This window comes from Thalia democratica, chromosome 1, assembly GCF_965202585.1.
Source record: "Thalia democratica chromosome 1, ktThaDemo2.hap1.1, whole genome shotgun sequence".
In the NCBI taxonomy this organism is placed as follows: domain Eukaryota; kingdom Metazoa; phylum Chordata; class Thaliacea; order Salpida; family Salpidae; genus Thalia; species Thalia democratica.
Genome location: NC_139165.1, coordinates 70,564,436 through 70,591,621, shown reverse-complemented (window position 1 = coordinate 70,591,621; position 27,186 = coordinate 70,564,436). Strand labels below are relative to the sequence as shown.

At 28.8% G+C, this 27,186-nt stretch overlaps 1 protein-coding gene across 1 annotated transcript; it reads right to left on the bottom strand.

Annotated features, from left to right (window-relative positions):
* Window positions 1-1,795: 1,795 nt before the first annotated feature.
* On the bottom strand, window positions 1,796-26,814 carry LOC145849833 (echinoderm microtubule-associated protein-like 6). The gene is made up of 43 exons (XM_082954913.1): window positions 26,726-26,814; window positions 26,250-26,390; window positions 25,791-25,950; window positions 25,152-25,250; window positions 23,447-23,515; window positions 23,197-23,382; window positions 20,520-20,655; window positions 18,991-19,186; window positions 18,602-18,739; window positions 18,355-18,486; window positions 17,071-17,195; window positions 16,780-16,992; window positions 16,386-16,550; window positions 16,089-16,180; window positions 15,825-15,967; window positions 15,319-15,505; window positions 15,133-15,238; window positions 14,798-14,992; window positions 14,357-14,472; window positions 14,190-14,273; window positions 13,929-14,085; window positions 13,777-13,859; window positions 13,482-13,701; window positions 13,308-13,389; window positions 13,092-13,234; window positions 12,762-12,898; window positions 12,392-12,573; window positions 11,915-12,075; window positions 11,472-11,604; window positions 9,615-9,787; window positions 9,190-9,309; window positions 8,634-8,816; window positions 8,109-8,224; window positions 7,717-7,809; window positions 7,152-7,309; window positions 6,669-6,774; window positions 6,003-6,191; window positions 5,575-5,747; window positions 3,680-3,842; window positions 3,473-3,576; window positions 2,552-2,705; window positions 2,172-2,272; window positions 1,796-1,936 (listed from the first exon to the last, which is right to left on the bottom strand). Exons 1-43 carry the CDS (start codon window positions 26,782-26,784, stop codon window positions 1,912-1,914), a joined length of 5,898 nt encoding a protein of 1,965 aa, XP_082811039.1. The 5' UTR covers window positions 26,785-26,814; the 3' UTR covers window positions 1,796-1,911.
* Window positions 26,815-27,186: the final 372 nt, after the last annotated feature.

The window sequence follows — 27,186 nt, the reverse complement described above, 5'->3', positions numbered from 1 at the left end:
TCTTCGTACAATTTTGTACACTCGTGCAATTTTGTTCTCGTGCAATTTAGTTCCCACGTGAAATTTAGTAACCTCGTGCAATTTTGTCTTCGCGCAATTTAGACCCGTTCCCACTTTATATACCACAACATATCTTAATTCTATGTGAGCAGATAAGTATGCTAATCTAATTAGATTTTACAAACTAAATTGTACTTTTTGACAGTATTTTTTTCTCAAATATAGATATTGAAAGAAAAAAATGTTTAATCTTTTTTTTTCGAAATAACAAAAACTACTAAAACCTAATGCTCATAAAGTGCATCAGTAAAAGTAAGTTTTTGTTTTTTACTTAGAAAATAGTTTTAATATCAACTTTAATATCAAACACTAAATAAAAGTTCACATTAGCAAGCACTTATTCTACTTTATTTTTTGTTTAAAAAAACTTAAACTTTCCGAATATTCTAATTACTATTTTTTGGTATTATAAAAATGGTAAAATTGCTTAGTATAAGAATATAAAAAGAAAATTTCAGATCTTTTATATAAAACTTATATTAAACTTTGAAAATAAAATCCATTAAAGTTTAGCATGGCCTTTTTATACTTAGGTAATCAAAATTCAAAAGAAAATATGTAAATTATTTTTATAAATTTTACAGGTTTAACCTATTCTATGCTTACTAGCTTAATTATTTTAGGTAGAAGTGTTTAGACCTCGGATAGTTTGGTTTAAAATAACACAGTGGGCTTAAACCGCACTGAAATTGGTATAGACATTAATAAATCTAAAGTTTTGTAAAAAGTCAAATGTTTAAGTCCCTTAATGTCAGGTAGCCTAAAATTTTATCAGATACAGGGATTTAAAACTTTATTGTTTTTAAAAATAAAAAACAGCTATTTCAAGTTGCTGGTCCATTATGATTATATTCCACACTAAAACTTTGTGATTAATATTTTTTACTTTGTGTTTCATTTACTTAAAGTTAGTTTTTTAACTAAAGCGCATTTTTAATACTTTTGTTGCAAGAGCTTTAAACCAGGGTTTCACAAAGTGGGCGCTATCGTAATAACTAGTATCAGGTGAAGTGGTAAATAAGGAGCTAGCTAGAAACGGGGCAATTTTTTTTTCTTCCAAGCGGGCGATTGTAAATTTGAGTTTGAGAACAACAAATTTAAACAAACTTATTAGGTATACAGTTAATTGTAACTTCTGATATAATTAAAAAATTAAAAAACCTAGTTAAACTTTGAAAATAATGTCCATTTAAGTTTAGCTTTTGACCTTTTTATACTTAGGTAATAAAAATTTAAAATAAAATGTGTAATTAGTTTTTAAATATTAACTCACAATGAAAGTTACTAAAGTAAGTCTTATATACTTTTAGATCATAAAGATTTTGTTCACAACTTAAGGCTATATTTTTTGCATCCTTTAAAACTACTCTACATCCTATCTCAATAAACTCAAAAAAAGTAAGCAAAAATTGAATGGTTTCAATATGAGATCGTATTTGAATAAAAAAAAACAGTCTATTGCATTAAAAAGTGTTTCAAAAAAAGCTGATTTAAGTAAGAACTTTTGATCATCAAACGTAAAAAAAGAAGAGCAATTAAAAACATAAGAGCAAACATAAATGTATATTTTGGATTATAAGGCATCACAGCTAAAAGTTAAAAAAAAACGCATAGTACACAAACTTAATGATTAAGATAAAACTATCACAAAAAACTGTAATGTCTTAAAACTTGTTAGTATTTACATACTTTTACATAATTAAAACTTTGATAAGAATAAAAGAAAAAGAACTAATTTTTCATCAAAATAAAGCTCATTGTTGTGAAATAATAAGAACATAATGCAAACGTATAGTGAGGTCTGGTTATCCCAATTGCATAGATTAAAACATCTCGAGTATAACTAATATTTTATTCTGTTTTCCACACAAAAACACTGAAAAAACGAAAAAACGTATTATAGAGGTTGCAAATCTATTGTTTATCAAGTTTAAATAAGAAAAAACCAAATATCAAAAATGTGCTACATTTTGGATAACTTACATAAAAGCTAAGACTAGAAATATTGCTCCACCAGCGACGCAATATAATTTTTTCTATTATACAATACACTGTTTATATCTACACAGCTTTTTCAACAATTTTAGTCAACTATAAAACTTAAAACAAACCAGCAGTCGTCGCCACCAGTGCTTATTAATTTGCTGTCATCTTTCGTGAATCTGACTGAGGTCACGTGCGCTGAATGACCAATATACTTTTTGTGCTTGCTCTGTTAGGTGAAAAATATGTTCTTTTTAATTAATCTAAGTATATCTAGTCTAAAACTTTTAGTGCAATTAGATAATGAGTAGTTAAGTCTAGTTTTTTACAAAATCATGAGTCTTTTTTGCACTTTTTTCATCATTAGCTAATTGCAAACTTAAATTGAGTTCTATTTAACCAGTATTATTAAACAGGTCTTAAAACAAAGATTTAAAAATATTCCAAAGTTATAATTTTAAAAATTTCCTTCTCATCATAAAAAAAATATTGTAAATACGAAACTAACATATTTATCTTTACAGGGAAAGTTAAAAAGTTTAACGAGTCCGAAATCGTCACCAGTAGCAACGCAACTGGCTGATCCAGTGACATCACAACTGTTTACGTCTCCTACATCACTGTTCTTCGGCCAAATACCGATGACCTCCTCACCAAGTGTGCTGTATTTTTTTTTTAATGGATAAAAAAGTTATCAAGCTAGAAACGTTAAAGAAGGTATATTGATGTCGTAGCTTGATAACTCACTAAACTAAAGGTAAAAGTATAGTCTAATCACATTTAATTAGTCTATATTTAATCAAAAAAAGTAAAGTAAAAACTAACTTGCTAACTTTTAAAAGTACAACTAAAAAGTTTTGAAACGTTTTTTTCAAAAAAATGATACATACTTCAACTTTTATTAAAAATTGAAAAACTATCAAAGTTATAAAAAAGGTTTTTAGCATAGCTGAGTAACAAAATAATAGAAATGGAAAAAGTCTTTTAATTAAGTTATCTGCTTAAAACGAGTCATTAAAAGCACATGTTTAACATTTTTTTTGTAAAAACTTTATATACCAGTTAAGCTAATCAAACCTATTTAAACGTACCATTTCAAACTGAAATATACTGCAGACACTATGAATAAAGAAGTAGAAAAAATTGTTTTTATTTGAATTAAATTGATCTATTTATCTAGATCTGACCTCCAAACTTTATTTGAAATTAAAGAGTTTAAAAACGTTTAAAAACGTTAAAAAGAGTTTTGAAAACGTAGATATAAACAGTTTAAAATTTAATTTTTTGTTTATATTTCGCTTCAGAATAAGAATTACTTTATGCTTTAATCTTTATATAAAAATAAAATGTGCTACAGACATAACTTTAAAACATAGGCTTAAAAATACTTTTAGGTTAACAATTAAGAGTATTTAGTTTGAAAAATTACCTAGTCCAAGAGTTCCACGTAACATTTTTGAACTTTGAATTGTCTTCAACTTTTTTTCCGCTAGGGACATGGTACATCAGTTTTTCGTAAGAACTGGTAGAAGTCTAAAAATTAAAATTAAGATTCAAAACATTTTTGCTATAAAACTAAATTTTAAGTTTAAAGGAATTACTTTTTATTGTTAAGCAATCTTAAGAAAACGCATACTTGAATAAGTTTCCCATCATTTGAAAAGTCCAACTGAAAAGGAGTCGAAGGAAGTTGTTTGCAAACTCCTATTTTCGTCAGCTGTCTATTCTCGGATATTTCGTAAAAATAAATGACTTCTTCATCGTAAGCCACTGCTAACATCCTGTCATCAGGTCTGAATCTGAAATTTTGCAGTCTTATTATAAACTTTCTGTGTTTTTATTTTGATTTAAACTTGTTTTTATAATATCAGGGTTCGTGCGCGAAATTCCTTTTCATTTAGCCTGACAGAGACCTATTTAGCCTGACATTTTTTCAAAGTAGAAAAAATCACCTTCAGAAGGCATTTTGGGTATCGGAGGGTCTTAATTAGCAAATTAACGCAATAAAAGTATTCACAAACACTATTTTTGAAGAAAATTAAAATTTAAATAAATTATTTTCAACATCTATCAATCGCTTACCCAGCAACTTGAATATTTTCAAACTGGTCATTATAATTTCTGCTTCAATGAATTCATACCTTTATTAAATTTTGGGACTTAGTTACATCCACCGCTTATCACCCATATACAGGGTTAGTGTCAATTAGTACTTGAATTCGTCAATTATAAGTTACATGACTGGACCAGAAGCTTTTATTAAAACAGAAATGTGAATAAGTCTGTAAAAGAAAAACAAAATGTAATTAAACACATCTCTCAAAAACTTTATGTTATCATTAAAGCATCTTAATTTTTAAAATAACTAATTAAACTAATCATGATATTACATAAGTTATTTCAAAGAATCCTTCAAAACGAATACATAAAGATAAGTATTAAACACATGATCTGGACTCTAAAACTTATCTTTTCATTAATAACATAATTTTTAAAATAACTACTCAAAATAAAAAAACAGTTTAAGCTTTTTATGTTACTACATAAATTATTCAAAAAAATCTTTATAAACGAATGAATAAAAAAACATTTATATTAAAAATAATTTTATATTTAAAACTGTTATAATAAATAAATGTCTTTGAACGAAAAATAAACGTAAAATTATCTAAGCGTTATAATAAACTGAAACATTTAAAAAGAGTAAAATAAAAATTACTATCAACTCATTAACTTGCAAAATATGATTCTACTAATTATGAAACTTATATCTTTAAGCTAAGTTTTAGTCTTGTGAATATATCTCTAATAACTTTGAATTAATAGAAAATAAAATATATTAACAAACTGCTAAGAGTATTAATCTAAAAAGTATTTGGTATAAAGCCTTTATATTAGAAATTAAAACAGTTTAACCAACTAAGCTCTGAAAAACAAAGCTCATGTAAACAAATTCAGACAAACAGCTAAGTTGTTGAACTAAACTGTAATGTTTAAACTGTACTTTTTTATGAATTTTTATAATTATGACGTATATAATCTACTAAAAACAAAATAATTAAGATTCTTAAAATAATTTTAGAGATTCAACAAAAGGTTTAAAGCACTTATTTTTACAAATACTGACTGATTTTGTCTTTAATAACTAAATCTTTATTTAGAAATAAATTCACATCTCAATTTGATCTTAATATAAAAAATTTCATGCATTTGAACTGACAAAAACTGAGATTCTCAAATTTTTAAACATAAAAACTGATTTAGCCTGACGTTTTTCAACTTTTTTCAAAATAACTGATTTAGCCTGATTTAGCCTGATTTAGCCTGACTTAGCCTGACGCGCACGAACCCTGTAATATTAACACAATAATATGGCGTTACACATATAAGTAGTAAAATTTGTGCAAACTTTAATTACCAGCTAAAGATTCACTGATGCAATTAACAAATCCCTTAACTTTTGTAAGTGGATAACTTAACGATTCTCTAACCACATTCAATGTTCCAAAAAATTCAACAAAAACTCATTACCTCACGTCCAATATTTTAGTGCTTCTGTCGCGCTTCTTAGCGACAACCTTCACCGCCACCACATCAATCAGCATCAGCTCACCATTGTTCAGCCCGACACAGATGAGCTCCCCACTGTTACTGAAGCAGCAGGCGCGCGATCCGCACGGAAGCGATATTCGCCTCATCATCATCTGATCAAGTTTTTTTTGTTTTTGTTTATTTGATATAGTACAAATAAAAATTTAACTTGCAGCATTAGGTTACCTAGAAAAACAACCCTGTAAACTAAATCGCAATAGTTTCAAATAAATTTTAAAACCTTAACGACTTATTAGCTTATGCTACGTACTAGTTTTTTTTTTACTAAACAGACAATTTAAAAAAAAACGAACTACAGTTTTCCTTTTATAAATACAAAAAATAATTTTAAGTTCAAAAGAACGAACCTTGTCATTCAAGTCCCATATTCTAGCAGTTTTGTCATCGGAAGAAGTGACGCAAATGTTCTGTGTGGGATGAGTTGCCAGACCCCACAATTCGCCCTCCCCGTGCCCATGCACCAGTGTGATACTGGCTCCATTCTTCTCACTGATTTCCTTCACTTCAGAGTCGCGTGTTCCCACCAGTATCTTACCCTTTATAATTTTATTGTTTTTTTAGTAATTCTAAAACTTTTTTAAATATATAAAGTACTATGTTGAAAAAAAAAACAGTACGTGAAAGTCTAAACTCATTCTAAGATTTTGATAATTAAAACTTTTCATTTGTAATTTGTTAAATATAGCCTATTTAAAACATTTTAAAGAACTACTTTATAATTTGTGATTATTGTGTTTATATAAAGAAATTACAATATGTTTATTAGTGTCCTAAAAAAAAATAATAAATAACTAAACTTATTACTTTGTCATCAAACTATTAAAATTTTCCATTGTAAAAATTAAACATTTTATTTTTAACCTATAGTTTAAAATTTTTTTTTTTTATTCAGCTATTTCGCTTTTAAATATGCATTAAATTCTAAAAAAAATAGTCTAAAAAACAAGAATAGTTTGTTTCATTTCTTTAATAAGTAAAGATAGCATGACAAGTAGTGTTTATAATACACTAACTTTGTGTCGAGAAACGGATTTTACTACGTTAGTGTCGTTTATCTGAAAAGCTCTGCATCTTCTCATGTCCTGATCCCACAACTTCACAACTCCCCCGTCTTTTGTTCTGTTCAGAATTTAACAATTACTTACTGCTCACTACGAAATATTATATTAAAATCTTATGAAAATTGTTTGTCTATAGAAAACTATTAAAACAAAAACGAATTAACCCAAATCTAGCTTAAATTATACGCAAAAAATAACATAAAATGTGATTAATTTATAACTATTCCTTTCTTAAACAGGTTTAAATTTCACATTGTTCTACGGTTTGTTTTTTAGTAATTATGTATTTTCAAAATACAAGCTGTGTAAGCAATACTCTAAAAAAAATTAAACACAAAAATAACAGCTTAGAAAAGTAAACGTTATACTTATACAATTATGTGTTAGTTTCTTAAATATCAATCTTATAACAAGATTATTCAAGTATCAACTAACAGTTTTTCTTTTCCACCGCTGACGATGAGTCCATCCCTCAATGTAGTGTACAATGTGAACACTGGTCCGGCATGCGCCCTCGCCACTGTCCTCGCCAGTACGTGCCGCTTCCACACATAAACGTCCCCATTCATCGCCCCCGTGAACGTCAGATCGTCCTGAAAAGTTTGTTTTGTATCGATATTTTAAAATAATGACTAGCAAAGTATCAAAACCGTCTTTTGTTATTATTTTAGTTTTTGATCAAATACTTGTAAACATGTTTGATGTTAAAAAAAATTGTTTTACAAAACACGCAATATAAACTTTCGCTTCCGTGAATGTCAAGTCTTCTTGAAATTTTTTAAATAAACTGATAATTTTAAAATGTCTATTTATTATATTTCTATACATAAATTCAAATTTAAATAAACTAGTGAAAAACTAGTTTCTAAAAACACACTTTTATAGCATAATATTAGATTGTTTTCGAACAGTACATCTACATTGTTAGTCAGAATGCTTTAATTTAAAAACAAAAAAGCTAAATTAATCAAGTAATTGTATAGTTGATAAATAAACGTACTGCTCCAAACGCAATAGAAAGCATAGTTTGAGCTTTGATCCCTTCTGTTGCTCCTAGCACACCTCTTTTTGATAACATCGCTGACCCACAAACCTATCAAAAATAAAAAAATATTAATATTTTGCTTTTAGTTTAGTCTGAAAAATCTTTGCACGTATACAGAACTTTTTTTTTGGTTTTTGGAATCAGTAGAACAAAATTCTTCAAAAATATCTAAAAAAACATAACATTTTTTTATATTGAAAAACAATTACCTAAGACACACATTACAAACCTGTTGATAAATAATATTAACTTTTTTTTTTACATTGAATAAAATCATTTCTAAAAAACAGTTTCTTTCAAATTTACATATGATATACAGTTTAACTTGCACAAATAAATTTAGAAACCTGCCAGAAACAGACATGCTTGACACCAACTGTTACGAAATGAACGTCACTGTCAGGTCTGAATTGTGCGGCAAATATTCTCTTACTTCCCGTCACGTGACTGCACACACGTGATCCTAGTTTAGTTTTTAATACTTTTTGTAAAAATTTACTGTAAAAAATAAAGAAAATAAATAGTGGTTAAACTAAAAAATACCATATTTACTTAATGAAGGGTTAAGTATGTATTGAAACTGCACTTAAAGATTAATTACAGGCATAATCATTTTTTACTATCTTTGCTTCTTAGAAATAAAAGTTTTTTACAAGTCTTAAAAATCTGAAAACTAATAAAAGCTTCGTTTTCTTTGCAAACTTAAATATAGTAAACCAGTATCAACATCACTAATCCCATACAAATTATCAACATAGACTTATAAACTCGCCATAACTTGAAAATAACATTAAAATTTTACTCCACGAAGTTTAACACCGTTTTTTATTACTACATTATACTATCACTTAATCTGAAAGCAAATAAACAACCTTCAGACCATCTCCAAATAGCAACAGTGTGTTCCTGATCAACTCCGACGGAGAGGAGCAGTTTACCAGATGAGGAGAAATTGAGGTAACAGACTCCTGAAGTATGGACTCCCTTCAATATGGATACTGTGTTGCGGCTTATACCGTCCCAGACGTGAATACATGAGTTGTTGCTTAGCTGACCTGTTTTTTTGTATAGTCGAATATAAACTAAGATATTTCTTAGTGTTGACTAAACTTATATTATATTATTAACAACTATTTTTGTTATACGAGACGTTTTTCAAGTTTTTTAAAGTAAACTTATAAATACAACATATTTTATTAGGAATCTAAAATTGATTATTGCTTTTGAATACTTTTAGTGAAGATGATAATATGTATCATACTGCTAATTTTTATCAAATGATAATACCGGTAAGCTGACTGTTTTACTTTCAATTAGTTATGGAGTTTAGTTTTATGTTTTTAAACTGCGTTAGTAATTTCTTTAATTTTCTTCTAAATTAAAATAATTTTAGTACAGCATCTATTATTTAATTTATTTCAGTCTAACCAGTTGCAACAATGTTTTGGTATTTGTGATGTTGATTAACTGTAAGAGATATGATATCATCTGTGTGTTCCAAGTAAAACTTTTGTTGACCACTCTGCACATCATACACTATTCCTGCACCTGAAATTAATTATTTACTGTAAATTTATTAAGAGGTAAACAAAGTTTTTTTTTTTAATTTTCTAAATTTATTGATAATTTTCTATCGCCTAAAAATACATTTTTTATACATTAAACAATTTTATAAGCGTTTTTACTTAACCTCTTAAGCTAAACTTATAATGTTTTATTATAAAATAAGCAATTATGAATAAGAAAACTAACAAACATACGTTTTTATATCTAAATAGAGTACAAATTAGTAAAAAAAAACGCTTATGCAAGATTATTAACTCATCAAAAACTTAAATATGAGTGTTACCTACCCGCTGCGTGATATACAATTTTAGTGCCATCTGCAATATAGTACAAATTGTCGCGACAGTCGAATCCCCGGTATCCGAAGATGTGCTCCAGCTGGAGATCTGTCACGTGATCTTGAGTGACGAGGTTGTTATGGCGTTTTACTCTCTCGCCTTTCGGTATACTGCGACTGACTCTACGATCATACAAACACATTTAATGTGTGTTAGTACAAAAAACTATCTTAAAAAGGTTTCTTCATATACTAAACTAGGGGTGGGCAACGTAAATAATTGACGGGCCGGATCCAAAAAAATTGTCCTCAGCGGGCCGGAGCATTTCGAGTAAGTGATCTACCGGATTCAGTTGGATCCTTTTTTAGATCCGGATCTTTTTCAAAAATGTTTTCCGGATCCGGCTAAAAACTAATTTTAGACAAGGTTCGTATCCGAATAGAACTAACTTCAAAAGACTTGAATCCGGCTGGATGCTAATTGATTTGGTGTTTCAAAATTTTGAATCAATTTATTAATTATCAAGGTTCTCAAGTATAAAATTTTAAATTAATATTTATTAAGTTCTCATAATTCTGTATTTATTACAACTCTGGACCAAATTAATACTAGTTAGATTTATAAAAACAAAAATTTACTTACTAAAAGTTACTCGAGTCTAAGGTTTAAAACTAAAACATTAAAAAAAATTATTTATTTAAAATTATCTAATTTTGGTAATCCTTGGCTCGAGGCTATATTAATAATATTATTCAGAAGTTAACTAACATTCCAATATTAAACTACCATCTTTTTATTTAAAAAAACTTATAAAGATTCATTCAAAATTGTGTTAGATTGTAAACTGTTGTTACAAACATACACAAATAAATTTTCTAAACAAAACATACTTTAAGGTTATAAGATATTGTTTTTAAGTATTGTCATCAGTTGGTCATCATTAAACTTAACCATTTAATTAATCAAAAATTCCTCAATTAAAATATCAATAGCAGAAAAGAGTGCAAACTGTAGTCTCTACTTGGAATATTCTACTAAAATGTAAAGCTGAGTAGTTTTACTTAAAGTAGGTGTCAATGTTATTTAAAACTACTTTTTTTAACATTTATAAGAACAACTCACTACACATCTGGGAAAGACATCAATTTTTTACATGTCATTTTTCATGAAAATCATTATGTTAGGTAAGATCATCAAAGTTAGTTCAGCAAACAATTTTTTTGGATAGTTTGAGAAAGAATTAATTCAACAGACTTGAAACAGAACAAGTTACTATAACAAAAAAGTTTTTATTACTACAAAAGTTAAAAGCCATTTTTAAAAACGTTTTCAGGTTAAAGTCTTGAAGTTTATTGAAAATAATTTTAAAAAAGTTTTGTACAAATTTTGTAATATTTACGTTGGCTTGTAGAATTTCATGTAAATTTTTAAAATGCCTAGCGGGCCGGATCATCCACTCGCGGGCCGGATAAATTTTGTCTGCGGGCTGGATTCCGTTTAAATTTAAAAAAGGCTTGTGGGCCGGTCATTTTGACTCCGGGGGCCGGATCCGGCCCGCGGGCCATACGTTGCCCACCCCTATACTAAACTAAGGTTTAAACCTTATTTTTTCTATAACAGTATTTCTTCAAGTTTAAAAACTATTTATGTAAAAAATAGCTTAGTTAAAAAGATAGCTGTTTAAAAATCTAAATTTATCAAACAAAAAAAATTGCTTAGTTAAAATAAATAAGAATTTAACCAATCGTTTAAACTAATTTACTCAAAAAATATACTAATCAAGAGACTTAATTATACAATGTATTAGTAAACAAACATTTATAACGTCTAACCACAAAATAAAAATCTTTAACAATTTTTGTTTACTTTTGTTTGTCGAATTTAGACTCGTTATAGGATTGTGATGTTGGCTTAACTCCTTTTCCTTCCCTTATGGACTTTGCATAAGTTTTAGCGGAATAATCCATGTTCTTCTCACGAGCTACGTCGCTATCATAACCTTGATTACAAGTTTATAAGTTCATTTTTTCACTCGAAACTTTACGTTAGTTTTCAATATCTATCTACATAAACAAATTTTGGTGCCTTTGATTACCTCAAGTCTTATACAATTCTTTTTAATAAAAATATCTAGACATTTTCTAGTGTACACTTAAGCTGATTAAATAAATTTTAAACAATTAGAAGATCTTGAAGTTTTTTAAAACCTAATCTTAATTTTTAAGCGTACGTTTATGTTCTACACAGTTTATTTTTTTGTTTCGAGTTTGAGTATGAAAAACTGATAAATGTTAGTTCATTTAGAAAACCTCCTTCCTCCTCTGAATCCGTATCGGAATCTTCGCTCTCTCCGTGATAACTGACACTCTTAGCAGAAGCTCCGTTGACACAAATATCGTTGCACGACCAAACCATGATTGAAGTGTCAGCTCCTCCCAGTGACACTAACGATGTTCCGTCATATGACCACCTGTAAGTATTCTTAGTCTTCCAAAAACATAAACTATTTTTAAGTAGTCAATGGCTAACTAGCATCCTTGGATTGTTTCATTTATAAAAGCAAAAATTTTAATACAGCTGTGTCAAGGACTTTTTTAGAGTTAATTTCTTTAAAGTTGTTTAACATATTGTAAGTTTAGGTTGTGCTAGGATAACTGTATAATAAATTGAACCGGTTTTTCGAGTTTTCATTTTAACAACTTTAATTGAAAAAATAAAACTATAATGTAGGTTGAAGAAAACTTTTACGATTTTTGCTGCATATACACAAAGAAAATGTTTCTAACCTAACGTTAGTGACATGGCTAGAGTGACCAAGATACTTTTTGAACTTTTGATGTTTGCCCTTGCACGGGTAAACAAACAACTTGACAAGCCCCATATCGTCTCCAGTTGCTAGCAGGCCTCTTCGTTTGTTCAAGCAAGACGTGTTTACGTCAGTCACGTCACTGTACGGAGGCCAAATGCCCTATAAAAGTCATGACATTATTTAAATCTAAACTGAATCAATAAGATTTTTTTTTGTAAAGTTTACAAATTAAGACCAAGTTAGTTCTAAAGATGTTATACTTATACATAGTTTATTTTGGAAATTTCTCGTCTAGTCTAAAAGATTAATATTAGTTTTAATCGTAGTAGCCCTGATCAATGGTAGACCTCACACGATTTTCCGAGCACACCCGTCCATGACTGCCACTCTATGACGTCATCACTCGCAATGGTCTGACGTTTTCCTCTTGGTGCCTCAAAATACAATAACTCTTTTGCACCGCTATTGACAATCAACAGCTTGCCTGAAAACACAAGAACCATTGAAATAAAAATATAGATTTTTACAGTAAAAACTGTATTAAACGAATACAAAAGTATTATAAAAAGCAAAACATATAAAAATATGTGAAAAAAAAAATTAAGACAGAATGGAAGTAAAACAACTTGAAAAACATTAAGCTCCTAAGTTTCTCTGTATTTTAAATATTTACATACCTGTAGAATCCCAATCAATATGGGTGATGTAGCTAGAAGCTCCTTTGCAAATTCCAACTCGTTTGCTATTGTGTACATTGTAAATATCAACAAAGTTGTCGTGCGAAGCAACTGCAAGATACTTTCCTCCATTAGGTGAAAACCTTTGAACAAAAAAAAAGTTTAAACTTTGCGATAGATTAGTTTTAATATTTTTTTAAATGACTTAATTTTAACCTTATATCTGAAATAGCTTCTTTACGGTGATGAAAATGAACTAGTTCTTCCAAGTTACTTGCGTTTGCAACTATGAAACTTCCTGAGAAAATATACAATGGTAAATATTTTATAGTTATAAAAATTAAATGGAAATCAATTACGCATTTTCTATATCACAAAGCATAAACTAACCATCATTTCTACCAACAGCAATCGCGTTACCATCAGGCGAATAAGCACAGCACCTTCCGCCGACCTTCATCTTTTTCACGTTCAACATTTGCGGCCCTCCGCTGCCGTTCTGCGGTTGAAAAATCGACCACGTTCGCAACGTTTTGTCGTCTGAAACAGTTGCTACGTGAAACCTGTTGGGGTGGCATGCGATTCCCCATATCTCTCCTTCTCCATGGCCCTTTAAAGTTTTAAGTGGAAGTTAGAAAAAATAATTAAGTTTTTATTTTCAATATTAATAAAAATGTTTTTTTACTTGAACTAGCAGGTTTATTGGACCATTTTTCTCTATCTCCAAAACTTCGCTGTTTTTTGTTCCGATCAAAATTTTGCTACTCCCTAAAAAGGGAAAAAAAACATTTTATTATTTAAATTTAGTAGTAAATAAAACCATAAAAAGTGTATTACCTAGATTTATTGCGCGGACGGTAGGGTTGTCTTCAACTAATTTTCCTTTTGTGTCTGGAGCAAGACTTGAGGACACAATAGGATAAGACTTCAAATTTCGTTCAAAATCGCCGCTCCACAAGCAAACAACCCCGTCTTTTCCTCCGGTAACGAATCCCTATAGTTGACAAATCTTAAAAAGTATAATATATTGTACATGAATTGTACATAGATTTAACTACAAATAAGTGCTGAACAACATAAAAGTGTATATATTCATACCTTGTCCAATGCGTGTATTGCAAAACAGGGACCATCGTGAGTTTTGACTGTCCTTTCCAACGTCCTGCCCTTCCAAATGTACACCTAAAACATGTTTGATATAACATATTAAGAAACTTCAGTGTTTTTGAAAATTTTTATTATAAACAATATACAATGCCACAAACCTGTCCATTTGCAGCACCACTATAAACATTTCCTTGATTACCGTATGCAACACACAGCATGGAATCAAGTTTTCCGGCATTTCCAAAAACACCTCTTTGCGATGTCATACCTCCACCTTCAAATAAATTTCTTGTAACTTGTTTTTAATAACAGCTGCTAAATGTTAAAAATTAAGATAATTAATGGTATAAATAAATACAAAAACTTATCTAGCACATAATAAATAAAACTATTTTTGATAAAGTATTTGACAAATAAACATTCTTAAACTTCAAACTTTGTTAAAACTATATATTAATCAATCGTACTCTGTCATTTGAAACTGATATTTAGCATACGTTTAAATGTGTTACCTCAAAAATTGTTTTTTATAGTTAGTATAAGTACATTAAACAGTTACTATAATTAATTAAATCATTGATTACTGCTATAGTGCTAACCAACGTGTTGCCAGAATTTTATGTGCTTCACTCCAACAGTGACCAATTTGTTCGAATCGATCGGGTCAAACCTTATCATAAAAATTTTGTCCTTGTGGCCATTTGATGTCGCCAATTTCACACCTTTTTTCCAGTCCCACAACGCCACTGAGTGGTCGTTATCGAGTCCTATCGAAACTAACTTTCTGCCATCACCTAAAAATATAACTTTGATTTAAAACTTGTAATAAGTTTAAAAGTATCGTCGTTAAAAGTACTAATTTTAAACATGTTGTAGCTTCAAACATTTTTACATGTTTTAAAATTACAATATAAAAAAGTTTTTATAGTTTTACCTGAAAAGTCCAATGTACAAACACCTCTCTGGTGAAATCCTTGCAAAATTGAAAGAGTTTTTAAGTTTTCGATGTCCCAAATGTGAATCACTGCATCTTTGCCAACCTAAAGCGCAGTTTGAAATTTTATGTATATCAAACTTTTTATTCTATTTTTCGAACAATCCACTAAAAGTATAGACTTACTTGCCCCGTTGCAGCAATGTCTTTATGAGGGTGCAAGTTCAGGCAGAGTATGTCGTCGTCGTGCTTGTTGTAAAATTTCATCCGCCCGGTGTCTCTGTTGAGTATTACCGCTACTGCAGCCACGTGATACACGATGTCGTCTTTTTGCGTGTAAAACAAGTTGTCCCGACAGTCGTAACTACGGTACCTTTAAAAAATAATTATATTGAATTAAAAACTATTACTCAACAAAAGTCACTTGGTATTTGGATTAAATAGAAACAGACCACGCATGTTTAAGCACAACACGTTTTAACTTTCAATTTATTGTCGCTCTTATAAAATAATGTTGTTACCAAATTACCTACAACAACTTTTATTTTTTTAAACAACTTTTTTAAATCAAACACTAAAAAAGTTAAACTACTGAGATAATAAATATGTAGAGTAATAAAGATGAGTTGGACGTTTATTTTTATTTAGTGGAAAATATAAACTTTTAAAAACATAAAAGTTTTCATAATAACCCAAATACATATTGTAGTTTTAGACTTGAGCTTTGAGGTAAGCTTTTCGATCTTCGCTTGCTGTTAGATTTGTTTTCGGCTATTTTCAGGCTACTTTTAAGCTTTTTTAAGTCGGACTTGTAAACTTCACGCTCATAGCTGAGCTACAAAAAGAAACATAAATTAAAATAAAGTTTACTGAAAACAAACTTACTTAACTGCACATTTTTATGCATAGTGTTATATTTCCTTATAGTTAACTAAAAAACAAAAAAAATCAATTACCTGAGCTTCATGCTCGATATCCGAGTCAACTTCAGCGACATCAGACATATCTGAATCTGATCCCTCCGTTACCGATTCCACTTGTACTTCTTCTAAATCGTAGTATTTATTTTATCTTTTGAAACAATTAATTAAATTATGTTAAGAAAAGTGATACTTTTCATACTTAATTTTAACTTGTTATTTTTCTCAACTTACTAATAGTCATCACAAGCTTATCTTAAAACACAAAAAGTTTTTATTTAATAATTGATTTGGTTTTCACTTAAACAACAATTTAGTTTTGTTTCAACTAACCCTGATTGTGTGAGTTGTGATCAAGGTGATCTCCCTCCCCTAAAACTCTCCATTGAAAAACTGCGTGATCAGCTCCCCCGGTGGAAATCAGCCACTTGCTGTCGCTAGTGAACCGAACGTTGGTCACGTGGGCAGAGTGACCAACGTACTTTCTGAATTTTGCACCTTTAAAAATATTAAAATAAATCAAAGATAATTGAAATAAAATCATGTAAAGTGAACCTTACAAAGAACCTCATTTTATATATATATTCGTTTCTTATTATACGAGTTCTTGTTTCGGTATAAAACTTTTCAAATAAAACTTGTTAGACACCAGTATTAAATTATTTTTTTTCAGTCAAAGGAAATCAAAACACTAACTTGTGAAGAAAGCTTATTTTGAAAAATAAACCTTTTCTGATCGAAGGAAACTTGAAAAGCTTGACCAGCCCAAAGTCGTCGCCAGTCGCGCAAACATGCCGGTTGAAGCAAGCGTCCACCGAGTTGACGTCGTTTATCGAAGTGTACTTAGGCCAAATGCCGTTCACTTCGGGACCAAGGACGGAGGTCCACGTTGACCACTTAATCGTTGACATGACATCCGCGTCCAAAAGCTGCTGACCACCTGTTTAGACTAGAGCGCGTACTGTAAAGCTGCTTAAACAAACAAAAACAGTGTTTCCAAGAGAAAAAGTAAATTTACTGGGCATTATGTAGACGAGTCTTTCACCGGCTCCGTCGTTCGTTTGCAGGTAGTGGCAGTCACGTGACCAGTCGATGTGAGTGATAAAGCTGGAAGATTTCGCGCAATAACCAACTTTTTTGTAACTGTAAGTTGACTTTGTTTAGTTATTTGTTGGAATACAGTTTTAATTTTTTGTTAATAGTGTTTAGTTGTTTCTGTTTTTTTTTTTTTTTGAATTTTAACATTTAAATAGTACTTTTTTTAGTTAAACACCAGTAAATTAAATTCAAGTCAATATGATTAGTTCATTGAGTTTTATTGGTGACAACTTTGTAAACCATTTATAAATGTGTAGCAACTTTTATGTGGCTTAAGGTTGCTACTTAAAATAAGTTAAAGATTTTAAAAGAAAATTTATGACTACCATTTAAGTATTTTTAACTAACACATAAGTTAAGAAGCTCTGATAACAGACATTTTCAATCTAGTTTCTGTAATTTAAAGTATTTCAACTCTTGTAAAATTAACTACACAACATGTTTTTAGTATTAAATTAAAAATTTAGATTATAAGTTAAACTTACAATATATATAATAAGTTAAATAATATAAGTAAAAGATTTAAAAAGAAAATTTATGACTACCATTTAAGTATTTTTTAACCAACACATAAGTTAAGAAGCTCTGATAACAGACATTTTCAATCTAATTTCTGTAATTTAAAGTATTTCAACTCTTGTAAAATTAACTACACAACATGTTTTTAGTATTAAATTAAAAATTTAGACATTCAGTTTAAAAATTATGTTAAAAGCATTTTTATCATTATAAGACAATCAAAAGTAAAATTAATTGCTGGTTAAGGTGGGTATTTTTGTCGAAATTTAAGTATATTTGGTTAAACAACTAAAACAAAATTCGGAAAAGGTGACGAGATTAAGCGGCATCTGTCGACTGTTTAACTTATTGATAAAAACTTTTGATTAAGCAATCGATAGTCACGTCATAAAAGATAGGCGCTGTCTTTTGGATTAAAATTAAATATCTCTATCCTTTGTACTCTCTTGACTATAAATATTTTATTGCACTTATAAAACTCATGTATTACCTAACTAGATAAAGTATTAAACTTTAAAATAATTGTATTTATTTGAAAGCCTAATAACTGCTAAAAGCTTTTTCATCAACTTATTTAAGTTGTATATTCTTCCACAAACTTTATAATTTAAAGCAAGCAACCAAAATGTTAAAATTGTATTAAAGATTTTCTAATTAATCTTTTTTATGTCACTTCAAAAATTACTTTTGCTTTGTAGAATAAACGTCCACGAAGTTGTCGTTGCTGGCAACCGCCAGAAAGTTGCCATCAGGAGAGTACTTCATTTCGTGGACAACTTCTTTCCTGTGCTTTATCGTGACCACTTCGTCCATGTCCCTTAAGGTAAAGGTTGTAAAGATTAAATAGAGTTTATGTACTAAGTTTTATTGACATTTAAGCTGTATCTTATATTTAGTTGACATCTTATATATAAAAAGTATGAGTGAATTACCTGATGCGCAAGACTGTGAATGAACCGTCTTTGCAGCCGACGGCGAGAAATTCACCATCTGGCGAGAATGAGCACGACCTGCAGGGTTGTTGCAAGCAACAACAAGCTATCATCACGTGATCCACAACACTCCACAGCCTGTATTTGTGTTTTACACAAAAATTGTTTTAGTTTTGCGTTGTAGTTGTAAATTAAAATCTTCCAGCTACGTTTCTCAGGTTTATGCGTGTTAGTTTTTGTAAAGACGGTTTTGATCTTTTCAAAAGGAATTAAAATTTGATTCAATAAAACAAGCAACTGAAGTAAAAAGCATTACAGTAATAAAAATTAAACATATCAACAAATAAATTCAAAGCTTTTTTTCAACGTATAAAACAGTAAGTATAAACCTGACGGAACAGTCGTCACCACATGTGGCGATCGTGCCACCGTTGACGCACAATCCCCACAACTCGCCCTCCCCGTGCCCCTGCGTCAGCGGAAGGGGGTTTTCCCTGTCGCGAACCTCCACTTCGAACACCTCGCTGTCGTGAGTTCCCGCCAAAATTTTGTCGCCCCTCCAACACACCGACCTTATCGAGATGCCTGATGAATATTTCACAATGGAATAATTAGTAAAGTCTTTGTTTTGTTTATATCTAAAAATTTAACTTTGAAGTTAATCGTTAGTTTTTCAATCTTTAATGGCTTGTTTTTTTTTTATTTTTTTAACAATTTAAGTATAAAAATTATAAAATGTTATACCTGTTTGATATATACGTTTTAATAAACAAGCAATTACTGTCTTATTACTTGTCACGGTTTTTTTTTTTGTTACAGCTTTTTATTTTTATTGCAAAATTCTTATTTTAGTTAAATAAAAGTACTACTTTGTTTCTTTAATTTAAAAGTTAAATAAATATATTTCATTATTTTAGCACAATAAGTAGTTATAAAGCATCAAAGATTTTAGATAAAATGATTTATTAACATTAAAGAAGTAGTAGTATAAAAAGAAATACACAATAAGATATACAAGACACACAATTTCAATAAAACTAGATATATTTCAAGCAATTCTCATCAGTAACAATTACTAATTGCTTTTGTCTTTTATTTATCTCTTGATTACTTTAAAATACTTGTTTATTGTAAGTTTGTAAAATCTTGTATCTTGTTAGCTTTGTACTCTACTGCTGAGAATTGCTCGAAATATATTTAGTTTTGTTGAAATTGTGTGTCTTGTATATCTTGTTGTATAATTACTGGTCACTTATGTTCCAATATTAAATTAAATGACATTTTTTTATCTTCTAAGTAAAATTATTTTCAGCTGAGCAGCTTTTTATAATTTGCATTTAGTCAATATAGCTCTTAGGAATTAATGGATTAATGTTACTAAGTAGGTCACAACGTTGGCTTTTCATTGATAAATAATTAAAACTTAACTAAAACTTTTACTTTGTGCCTAGGCTTTAGAAATTCATACAATAAAGAAAAGTTAATTTTGTTTTAGACTAAAAAGTATAATAAAATAAAAATTAATAGTTTGAATTTGCAGTTATTTATGTTAACTTTGTTTTTATAATTTGTTTCATAATTTCATTAATAATGTAATTTCAAAATAGTTCAAAAAATAAAACAGATCAATGTCAATTAAGTCATATCAAGCTAATTTTAAAACTAATATTGTAAACAAAATGTTTGCTTAATATTGTCTTAACAACAAATCTTTAGCACGCTATATTTATAGTAATAGAGAGTAAAACTTTTTAGTATTTTTTTTGAAAAAAGCTTGTTTTATTTAATATAAAAAAATAAAAAAAAAAATTCTAAATACTTTACAAAATATGTTTTTGTAAAATTTGCTGTAATAAAATTATTACATTTATAAGTTACTTAAAATAAAAGTGCTTATAATTTAATTGATCGTAAAAACCTTCAGACTCCAATGGTTTTATGTTCATGTCCAGAGTGGTCAGGGGGTTGAAATCGACGTCCCACAGTTTGATGACTCCGTCGCGTCCACCAGTGGCAAACCCGTCTGCGCTTTTGTGCATGGAAAATATAGCTCCCTGTGTTCGAAACGGTCAATTTAAAAACCATTTTTTTTAATTTGTATCTTCTTAATTTTGCACTAAAAAAGTATAAGTCGCTTTCAAGTTGGTTAAAATTCTGTATGCAGAATTGTCAATTTAAGTAGAAAAAAAGCAAGTTAAAGATTATAAACTATATATAGTTTTTGCACACTTGTTTACAAAAAGTATCTGTGCGCACTTTAAATATTTTTGTACTCTCTGTCGACTATTCTATTAGGTTAAACGATATTGATGGTACTTAACTTGTGGTTATTAACTTTTTTTAGTTCATAAGTATATAAACATTTTTTAATCAATAGTATATCAAACAAAAATTATTTCTAAATTAGACTGATAGAAGCTTGTAAAGCTTTAAGAAATAATGATTTTAAAAAAGACTTTAGCAAAATTTTTGCACTAAGGTTTTTAAAACTTTAACAACGTTACACAACAATCTAGAGTAAAAGAAAAAATATACTCTTTTGGAAAATTTTTTTTTTATAAATAAAACAAAACTTTCTGTACTTTTAGTTTTTTATTTTTAATTTTAAAGACATAATGACTGTGTAATAACTTTAAAACGTAACTTTAAGTTTAGAAATCAATAACACCTTCAAACTACATTTTTTTAACTGAACACTTTTTCAAAATTACCAATATTCAAATGACCTAAGTTTGTATTTTCTTTCATTTGACGTATCAGCCTAGTTTCTTGTACCTGATGTTTATTTGACGAGATATTTAGCGTTTACGCTAGAGACAAAATGTTATCCGTAAAATTAATTATGTATGAGCTGTTTTGTAATAAAATTAAATATTTAGTAAAGTAACTAAAAACGTAACTTTCAATTTTTGGTTTCAAAAAATTTGGTTAAGCCAAATTACTACTAATAACTTTTCATAGTAAAAAGGTAAAGCTTTAAAGAAATTCGATTTATAAAGAAGTTCTGCTACTTAAGTTTTTGATCAAAGTAATCAGATTGAGAAGAAAAGACAAAAGTACATTTAAATTTGGTTTTAACGATAGCTTCAGCGCTAATAAGACTAGAATGTAATTTCGCGTCATCAAATGTCAAGATAGGTTATGTGACGGAAGAAAAATTGATACGAAAGTTAAGTGATCTTGAAGCAAAAGCTTTTAATTTAAACACAAAAAGGTGACGCTGCTTGGGCAAATGAAAATAATTTTTCAATCGATAGTTGTTTCAAACACTCCAATAAAAGGTATTCAAAAGTTCAAGCACTAAATAAATTTTGTATGTGTAATGTTTATAAAGTAAGGTGTATGCTTTCATTTATTATTGAGCTTGTTTGAAAACAAAAAATATTTTGCAGAGTTCAAATGGTATTGTCAAGGTTATCATTTTCCCTGTTTGACCGAAAAACACGGCCATTCAATGTTTTTCAATCGCTATTTTCAATTAGAACAGAGATGTGATTTTATCGATTAAACACGAAGCACCATCAGATATTACACAAAAAATTTATGTTATTTAGAGACCGACCAACGCTGCTTTTTTTACGCGGTAACGTGAAGCTTTTGGCGGCAAAACCAACTTGGATAGAGGCCACTTTGTCACAGTCAAGTTTACGTCTTCTTGTTATGCAATGCGTATAATATTTAAAGTTACTATCCCTTCTATTAATGGAAGCACAAACTTTTATAAATTTTAGTTTTAAAATTTGTTCATTTTTGTATTTAGTTGCTGCGTGTTTTATTATAAACTTTTGCATTTTACAAAAACAATTGTGTTAATTTTCAGATATTTTTGCTTTAATATAACTTTTACATTATTTATGTTAATATTTCTTCCATTATAAAGAGAGCAAAAAGCCCTAAGTGATAAATCTCTTAAGCTGAATTATTTATTAAATAGCATGATAAGCCCATAAGCTTTAGTGCTTTTTTATTATAAGTTTCTCCGCACTACCTTTAAAAGCTTCCCTATAAGCAAAGTTACAATATAAAGTAAAGCGATAAAGTTGATAACTTTTAGTCGTATGACGAAACTACCAGACGTCAATAATAAAGCATTAAAGGGCTTTTATGTTAACCTATAACTCAACTAAATAGACTCTTGTGAATACTTTGTCTAGCTGTGAGAGGTAAAACTCTTAAGTTAACAGTGTTATCAAAATCCCTTGTGAATTAAAATTCAATTTACTTTATTTTTATATTTTTTTGATAAAACTCATTATTTGAAAATTAAAATTAATGCTGTTTAAAACTTTTTACAAAAAGTTCATGATTAGTTTAAAAAGTATTTAAAACCATCAAATTAAAAACATAGCAAATATTTTTTTTCAAGTTGCTATTTCTATTTTTTTATTTTAAAATTTACCTTTGAAACTAATTTGTTATTTTTTTTTTTAGCAACGATTTTTTTTTACTACTTTTAAGGGAATTTCGAACTGCCAGGTGATGCACCTTCACTGCTTTTCAAAACTGTTTTTATTCTTGAAGGAAACACAATACTAAGACTATACAGTTTTTATTATTAATATAAAGTTAAATTGAAAACAAATATTTCAACTGACGCTGTGAGCGTGTGGTATCGTTCTTTCCAGGTTGTTTTCTCGCCACTTGTACACATCCCCGCTCATCGTACCACTGAATGTTACACTTCCCCTCCACGAGCACACGCACAATATCGTCTGCAGCTCCCCCGTTTTTCCGAACACGCCTCGCTTGTGCGACAACGAGTTTCCGCACAGCGTCCAGAACTAAAATAAAACGTTTTTAGACTTTGTTTTAAATTTAAAAAAGTATCTGAGTGTCTAAACTTACTTTTATGTGCTTCACTCCGCATGTGACTAGCTTGTTGTCCGAGCCAACCTCCCATGCAATGTCGAAAACCTGCATTTTTTCATGGATTAGTATAATATTTAGCTGAAATATTTTTTTAAGTTGATCAATGTCATTTGACCACTCTTCTATTACCAATAAACACAACTTCTATTTGTTACGATACTAAAAAACAGATATTAACTAGCTTTATTTTTAAGCGACAAAAGTTTTGTAACCTACTAATAATGGCTTAAACGAGAGTACATTATCTTTCAATTGGCTGTGCAGATCACTTAACAATATCGAAGCATTTTTCAAATTTATTATACAATATATCAATGTACCGAAATATTTTAAAACTGACTTTAAATTTAATCAAAAGATGAGATCTAACAAACTAAACAGTCGCACTTGCGGGAAAAACACCGGTTTAAAAAACGAAAAGCCGAAGCAGATTGCGCGAAAGCCAAACGCGATCGATTTAAGCAGATTTAATACCTCCCCCCTTGCTTATAAGTTCACCTGCTACTTCGGTCTGAGAGCGGCAAACGTCCTTGAGCTCTACAAGATAAATAGAGAACAGGGAGATATAACGTAATAAAATTAGGAAAATATATAAGTTTTAAGCTTCTACATGAAAGCATTAAAGTCTACGTTTAAATAACACTCAGTATTGATGTAGATGATTTCAGTTTAAAAAAAAGCTTGCTAGATATAAATTTTGCTTTTTTTTTTAATAAAAGCTTTCTTGGTTTATATAAACGTTGCTAAAATTACAAAACAACCCTCATAATTTTTAGAGCATTTTTACTTTTTAAGTCCAGCAAATAAAACCGATCAATATGTTTAGAAGTTTATAACTAATTTTTATCTTGGAAAGTTTACAACTGAGTTAAAAAACTATAAAATTTTAAAGCATAATTCAAAACTTCTAAATGTTGAACAGACATGTTTACAAATTTTTATGAATCTAACATACAAAAAAGTTTTTCCTTTAATAAAAAAAACTTTCTAACGTAAGTTATTAAGTAAAACTTAATTTTACTGGTTTCTTAAATAATTTGTTTAATATTATGTTTACCTGCTTTAACTACTTAATGTTAAAAATAATAGTTTTTTTAATTATGGAAAAAAGTGGTAAATCATTTTTGTATAAACAAGATATATTTGTAAACTTTTGTGTTTAAAGTTTAAAACATTTACTTTTTCTAAACAATTTAATTTATTGTTTGATGATCGTACAATTTTAGAAGTTTTAAGCATACTGCTTAATATCTATCTTTAATACTGATTAAAGTTTTGGCTTCATTGAAAAGCTTTTGTAATCTGTTTTACAAAAGTTAATGACTTTCTATATTATTCTACATAAGATTTTTTTTCTTAGTTTTTATAAACTAGATACAGTAGTTAATTAGAAAAAATCTTTTGCAGTAAACTATCAACTGACTATTTTAAAACAAAAATGTATAACTAATTGATATGCAGAAAAATTAAACTTTTCTTTAAACAAAAATTACTGTTTCAATAGAATAATCATTAATCATTAATCACATATGTAATCATTAATCACAAATGTTTATGTTCATAGCTAAAAAATTTATGTACAAAACATAAACTTTAAGAAAACACTGTCATAACTACTAGAAATAATTCGTTAGATATGGACACAAAAGTTCCTGGCTATTTTAACAATTTTACAACGAACTCTATCAGTATGTCCTTTTGCAGTAGATAAGCTCCTGCCAGATTTCCAATGCCACACTGCAAGTGTTGATGAACTGTCCAAACCAACTGATGCTAGTCTCTGTAAAAAGTTACTATTACTTTTTTTTTGAAACACACTTATTTAAAGTTTGTTTAGTTTAAAGGCTTAAGAGGTTATTTACTGCCCACAGAAAGTTTTTTTTGACAATGTATACAACTATAAAACAAATTTTATCAGTGTAAGTGACAGTATGTGGTCCGCAACCTATCTTTCAGTTAAAATAATGTATAAAAAACAACTAACAATGGATATTATTGTAATAAAATTTTACATATATGTTTTTAGTAGTTAACAAAGGTAAACAACGGTTTTTATTAAATGAATTACAAATTGATTATTTGCCTTCGGGTAGTTTTTTTTTCTGGTTTATAATACTCTACTAGAATCCTTGCAGTTTTCAAAATACTTAATTTAATAAATCTGACCTTACTAACAAAAAGCTGCCTGCCTCTTAATTTTGATATAGGATATATATTTAATACCTCATTCTTCCGTTTGTGTACTTTTTGTATAACTACTACCGAAGATAGTTTTATTTTGTTTAGTAAAAACAACATTTATACTAAAACAAACACATACTTCTCCGTTGTCATTAAATGACACACTGGCAACACCGTGTGAGTGGACATCTTTCAATATTGACAAGGTCTGCAGGTTTGAAGAGTCCCACACACATATGTAAGGCTTTTTTCCAACTTGACCCGTGGCCACTGTTTGACCGTCAGGATGAAGTGCCAAGCTGTTTTGTATTAAGTTCTTTATTTTAATTTAAATGTTGTTGGATAGGTCATGTACCTTATTAATGATTTTAAAAGACAGGCTAAAGTAAAACTATTATTAATTGAAAGTTAAGTTTACATGATGTTAACCTGTTAATTTTTTTATGTGTTCGTGGTTTTTAGTTTCAACTTATCATAAATATTTTGTAACTGCTTTAAGCAACAGGGTAAAATTCATAAAATTTAAACGTCAAAAGACAAAGTGTGATAGAAAGTTTTATTGTTATTATTTGCAATAAAACAGCTCAATCAATCTAACCTTACAATGTCGTCGTCATGGCCCAGGTAGAATCGCTGTTTCTGTTGATGTTTGTTGTAAACTACTGCAAGTCCAGCAACGAAATATACAACTTCATCGGTTGAGTTCAAATAGTACAAATTGTTTCTGCACTGATGACCCCTAAGTTTGTAAAGTAGTACAATTTTAAAATCTTATTATTCCAATTCACAGCTTAAAAACAAACTCTAAAATTACATAATTAAAAAGTTTTGTGTTACAGTTAAACAAGTTGAATAACTCAAAATTTCAGTAGGTCGATATACTATTTTTTAAAAGGTAGATAAATTTAAGTTGATGATTATTAAAGCCAATTTTATAATTGTATTATTTAATAAAACTATCTTTGTTAATTTTTTAGTTTTTAACATACAGATATATAAATTTTAAGTTTTTTTGAGTAGGTTGATAGTATAAGTTGTAATTAAAAGTGAATAAGTATTAAAACAAATTTGAACCTGTAGCCGTAGACCCATTCTAGTTTCAGCTGTGTTTTAGGGGCTGATCTATCAGTCATTTTTGGTTAAGGCATTTGTTTATAAAGTCTAAAATTCAGTAAGAAGACATTTTACATCGAAATAACTTAACTAACTTTTAGCTTATTTCTATTTAAAGTTAGTTTTCAGTATTTATAGTAATGTACAAATTTATTGATTCGTAAATTTCTTTATAAAAAAATATTTTACTCAAATAATACTTAATATTAATAAGATTCTCAGTTGTAATAATATTAATTACTATTTTAGTTATATGCTGTTAAAAAGAATGTTTTGAATAAGATATTTACTATAACTGAGGATCTCAAAAATATTAACTACTAATTTAATTAAGCAAAATATTGTTATACAAATAAATTCACGAATTAAAAAAATTGTAAATCTGCTCCTAGGATGCAAGTTTAAAATTTTTATTTTTATTC

Bases quoted from the DNA above. Each gene is read 5' to 3' on its own strand.
- LOC145849833 (XM_082954913.1), bottom strand. From the start codon at position 26,784: ATGACTGATAGATCAGCCCCTAAAACACAGCTGAAACTAGAATGGGTC. The intron at 19,187-20,519 runs GTTTTTACGATC...AATATTCATCAG, and splicing joins AAAACCATTGGAGTCTGAAG to GCATCTCGATAAGGTCGGTG. The intron at 3,843-5,574 runs GTAATGAGTTTT...GCAAAATTTCAG, and splicing joins ACTAAAATATTGGACGTGAG to ATTCAGACCTGATGACAGGA.